The 3021-nt window shown below is 36.9% G+C and overlaps 1 protein-coding gene across 1 annotated transcript; it reads right to left on the bottom strand.

The window, feature by feature from the left end:
- Positions 1–1311: 1311 nt before the first annotated feature.
- On the bottom strand, positions 1312–2977 carry LOC148414891 (zona pellucida sperm-binding protein 3-like). Its single transcript, XM_088429555.1, has 10 exons — positions 2911–2977; positions 2663–2829; positions 2499–2599; positions 2285–2373; positions 2032–2209; positions 1857–1962; positions 1708–1793; positions 1527–1618; positions 1396–1448; positions 1312–1326 (listed from the first exon to the last, which is right to left on the bottom strand). The coding sequence occupies exons 1-10, from the start codon at positions 2975–2977 to the stop codon at positions 1312–1314; spliced, it is 954 nt and encodes a 317-aa protein (XP_088285681.1).
- Positions 2978–3021: the final 44 nt, after the last annotated feature.

Genomic DNA, 3021 nt, shown 5'->3' with positions numbered 1-3021 from the left:
TTGATGCATTCACTGAACTTCGTAATGAATGGTAGTAAGCGTTTATGAAAATAATGTTCCATAACATTGATAACATAACAAGATAACACTCCTCTTCGGAGATTTCCAAACGATACAATTTCAAACAGCATCAAAACAAAATTAATATTTTAAAAAATGATGTATTCTGACATAAGTACTAGGGAATTCCAACACAGGAAGGCAACATTGAGGCTGCGAAATCGCCCCCCGCCCCCTAAAAATTGAATGTACAGTATTCCATTTGTAACCAAATGCCTAGTTAATTGTTGCATTGAAAAAACTTAAGAAAAATGAAGCTTGTTTTACCCTTCACATTTAATACAAACTAACGATGAAATATTGAAACAATCTGCATATCTTGATTGGTCATATTGTACTGTAACGTGTTGAGGGATACCTTTCAACTGGTATATATATATATATATATATATATATATATATATATTTTTTTTTTTTTTTTTTTTTTTTTTAACTCGTTCCAAACTTACAAATCACTAGTTTGGAAATGAATTTCATCAAGGACCGTGTCAACGGCAGTGATAATAGCTACTAGTGATTGAGTTCAGAGTCAGGCTTTCCAAACAGTAAAGATGCTTTTGCCACAAATTAAGTTTTCACCTGCAAAGCAGATACCAGAAAGCAAACTTTCAGGTATGTCTTGAATTTAACTCTCGAAACTGCTGTGTGTAGTATTTTCACAGTGATTAAAAGGACGCTAAGATTTAGACAGTTTTTCCCATTATGAACAGGAGGAGGTGCTGCAGATGCGGTATTTACTAGTGTCTGTAGCTATAACAAATATTACCACCCCCATGTAGTGTTTTGATAAACTAGACCTATGACTATATTTCAAATATACTGTTGGTCATTAAGTACACATTTGCAAGTTTTTGAAGTTGACAGTAATTTAAAGTATTCCTGTTGAATGACAAGTTGTCTAAATCTTACACGCTGCTGTATAAGTTCATTTTTCTATTCAAAATTCATTCCACCTGATCAAAAGAGTTTTGAAACCTGTGATGCACTCCAACCTTGCTTGCACTCAATTGTCTACATTGTATACTATGCAATAAAGTGTGACCTGAACTTGTGTAAATCGAAAAACCATGACACCGTTACTGTGTAAAAAGCTATTTCTTTAGCATGCATTTTTAAAGTCATTGGAGAAAAAAAAAAAAAAAAAAAAAAAAAAAAAGTACAGACATGTGTTCCAGCTGTTTATTGAATCTACAAAAGGCAAGAACTTCAGTTGACTTAGCAATTTGAAGAAAAAAAAATAAAACATTTGTATCATCTGGTATATTTCTGTTGGGAGAGAGGGGAAGAAAGTTATGCAATGAGATACCACATGAAAAATAAAAAATTGCCACTTACTTCAGTGACAGTGATCGGGTCAAGGTCCGCATTCTGGATGATTCCATGTTTTCCTGCTAGCACAAAAAGTACTTAAGTATTTCCAACCAACCATTCAGGAAATTATTGATTTCAGAGGTGATAATACATACCTGAAGATACACTTCTTGACCACCTAGATTTGCAACCTGTTTCGCAGCAGTCACAGAGATTGTTATGTGCAGGGTTGTCCACCAACTCCCAACTGAAAGGAGAGGTAAATTGAATGTTTATTTTAAAATATAGCTCTGAAAATACTAAAACTGAAGTAGTTGGGAGGTACTGGATGTTTACCCATGCCCTTTGACGAAGTTGCATGCCTTCTTGGTGCTGATAATATCATCTGGATTCCAAGCCACAAGTTTACAGTGGATCAAAACCTGTTACCACCAAGCACAGAAACTAAGAAAGTGGAGAATTAAAACAAATGAATAAAAAGTTACCTCTTCTTCAAGAGCAAATTTAAATGCTTGTAGGCGAAGTCTGATCTCTGATGAAATGTCTCTGTGTTCAAATCTTGAACGTGACATTTTACTGTCCAAAAGACATCTGTTTGTGAAGAAAGTGAGAATTACAAAGTGCAATAGTTTCCCCCATTAGGCCTGCTTTTAAAAGTACCCTTTGTTGCCAATAACTTTGTAAAAATTATCAGGCTGCCACTCTGTTGCAGTGGTAGCTATACACTCCTCCATCAGCAGGAGTAATGGCTGATGATTCTTTTCATCCACACGGGCCACGATCGGGACGAATGAACCAAGAGCAAAACGAGTCGATTCAGTTGGGCCGGTGAAGTCATCTTAAGCGGAGGACGGAGAGCAAAAACTAGTTAGGTTGAATTCACAAAATTGTGTCATTTTAGTCATGAACCAACCATTCATGATTGTCATCTGAAACACCAGACTCGATTGGCCATAGGTTGAGAACACTGGGTCATAGCTGGTTGGAGACCATTGTTTCGGCCTGCGATATGTTATTGCAATTCATTAAGCGCCAACTTAAAAATATCCATTGAAGCAATAACTTTTAAAATTACAATAAAGAGCAGGGAAAAAAAAACAATACAAAAAAAAAAAAACCACACCAACCTGTCAAACATGCAAGTAACAGCATGAACAAAGGTTGGCCCTTGGGAGCCAGGAGCCAAATAAACCAAGTCATTGGTGTGGACTACCTTCTCTCCAGTCACCTATAAGGAAAATGAGCTATAAGACAATAGAATAATAAGGTGATGCCACAAAAAGATACTCACCATAGTCCTGAAGTTACAGTCGATATACCCCACATTGAAAGTTGCTTCCCGTGTCGAAGAGCTGGTGGGAATACAGGTTCCCAATCGGAAAAGTGACATATCAGTGTGGTGTCTGCTTTCAGTCCACACCAGTGACAAAAAATCACGCCTGCAGTCCAGCTTGACATCTTAGGCGAAAGAAAGACAAAACAGTAAACTAGAAACACCGCAACACAAAGTTAACTAAAAACAGACACACCAACATCTACCTGCATACACTGCAATGGCAGCAGTTAAGCTCAGAAGCAATGCACTATGCCAAATGAAAGCCATCATGACTGAACAGAAGCTTGATGCATTGACACTGTTTTTAACTGCTC

Source organism: Hippichthys cyanospilos, chromosome 12 (assembly GCF_059441005.1).
Source record: "Hippichthys cyanospilos isolate Australia breed blue-spotted pipefish chromosome 12, RoL_Hcya_1.0, whole genome shotgun sequence".
In the NCBI taxonomy this organism is placed as follows: domain Eukaryota; kingdom Metazoa; phylum Chordata; class Actinopteri; order Syngnathiformes; family Syngnathidae; genus Hippichthys; species Hippichthys cyanospilos.
Note: the sequence above shows the minus strand (reverse complement) of the source record. Positions and strands in the feature narration are given on the sequence as shown.

What these genes read in the sequence shown, in the direction of transcription:
- LOC148414891 (XM_088429555.1), bottom strand. Translation starts at nt 2,977, where the DNA reads ATGATGGCTTTCATTTGGCATAGTGCATTGCTTCTGAGCTTAACTGCT. An exon ending in TGCCATTGCAGTGTATGCAG is followed by an intron (nt 2,830 to 2,910) that starts GTAGATGTTGGT and finishes CTTTCGCCTAAG; the next exon opens with ATGTCAAGCTGGACTGCAGG. An exon ending in AACTTCGTCAAAGGGCATGG is followed by an intron (nt 1,619 to 1,707) that starts GTAAACATCCAG and finishes CTCTCCTTTCAG; the next exon opens with TTGGGAGTTGGTGGACAACC.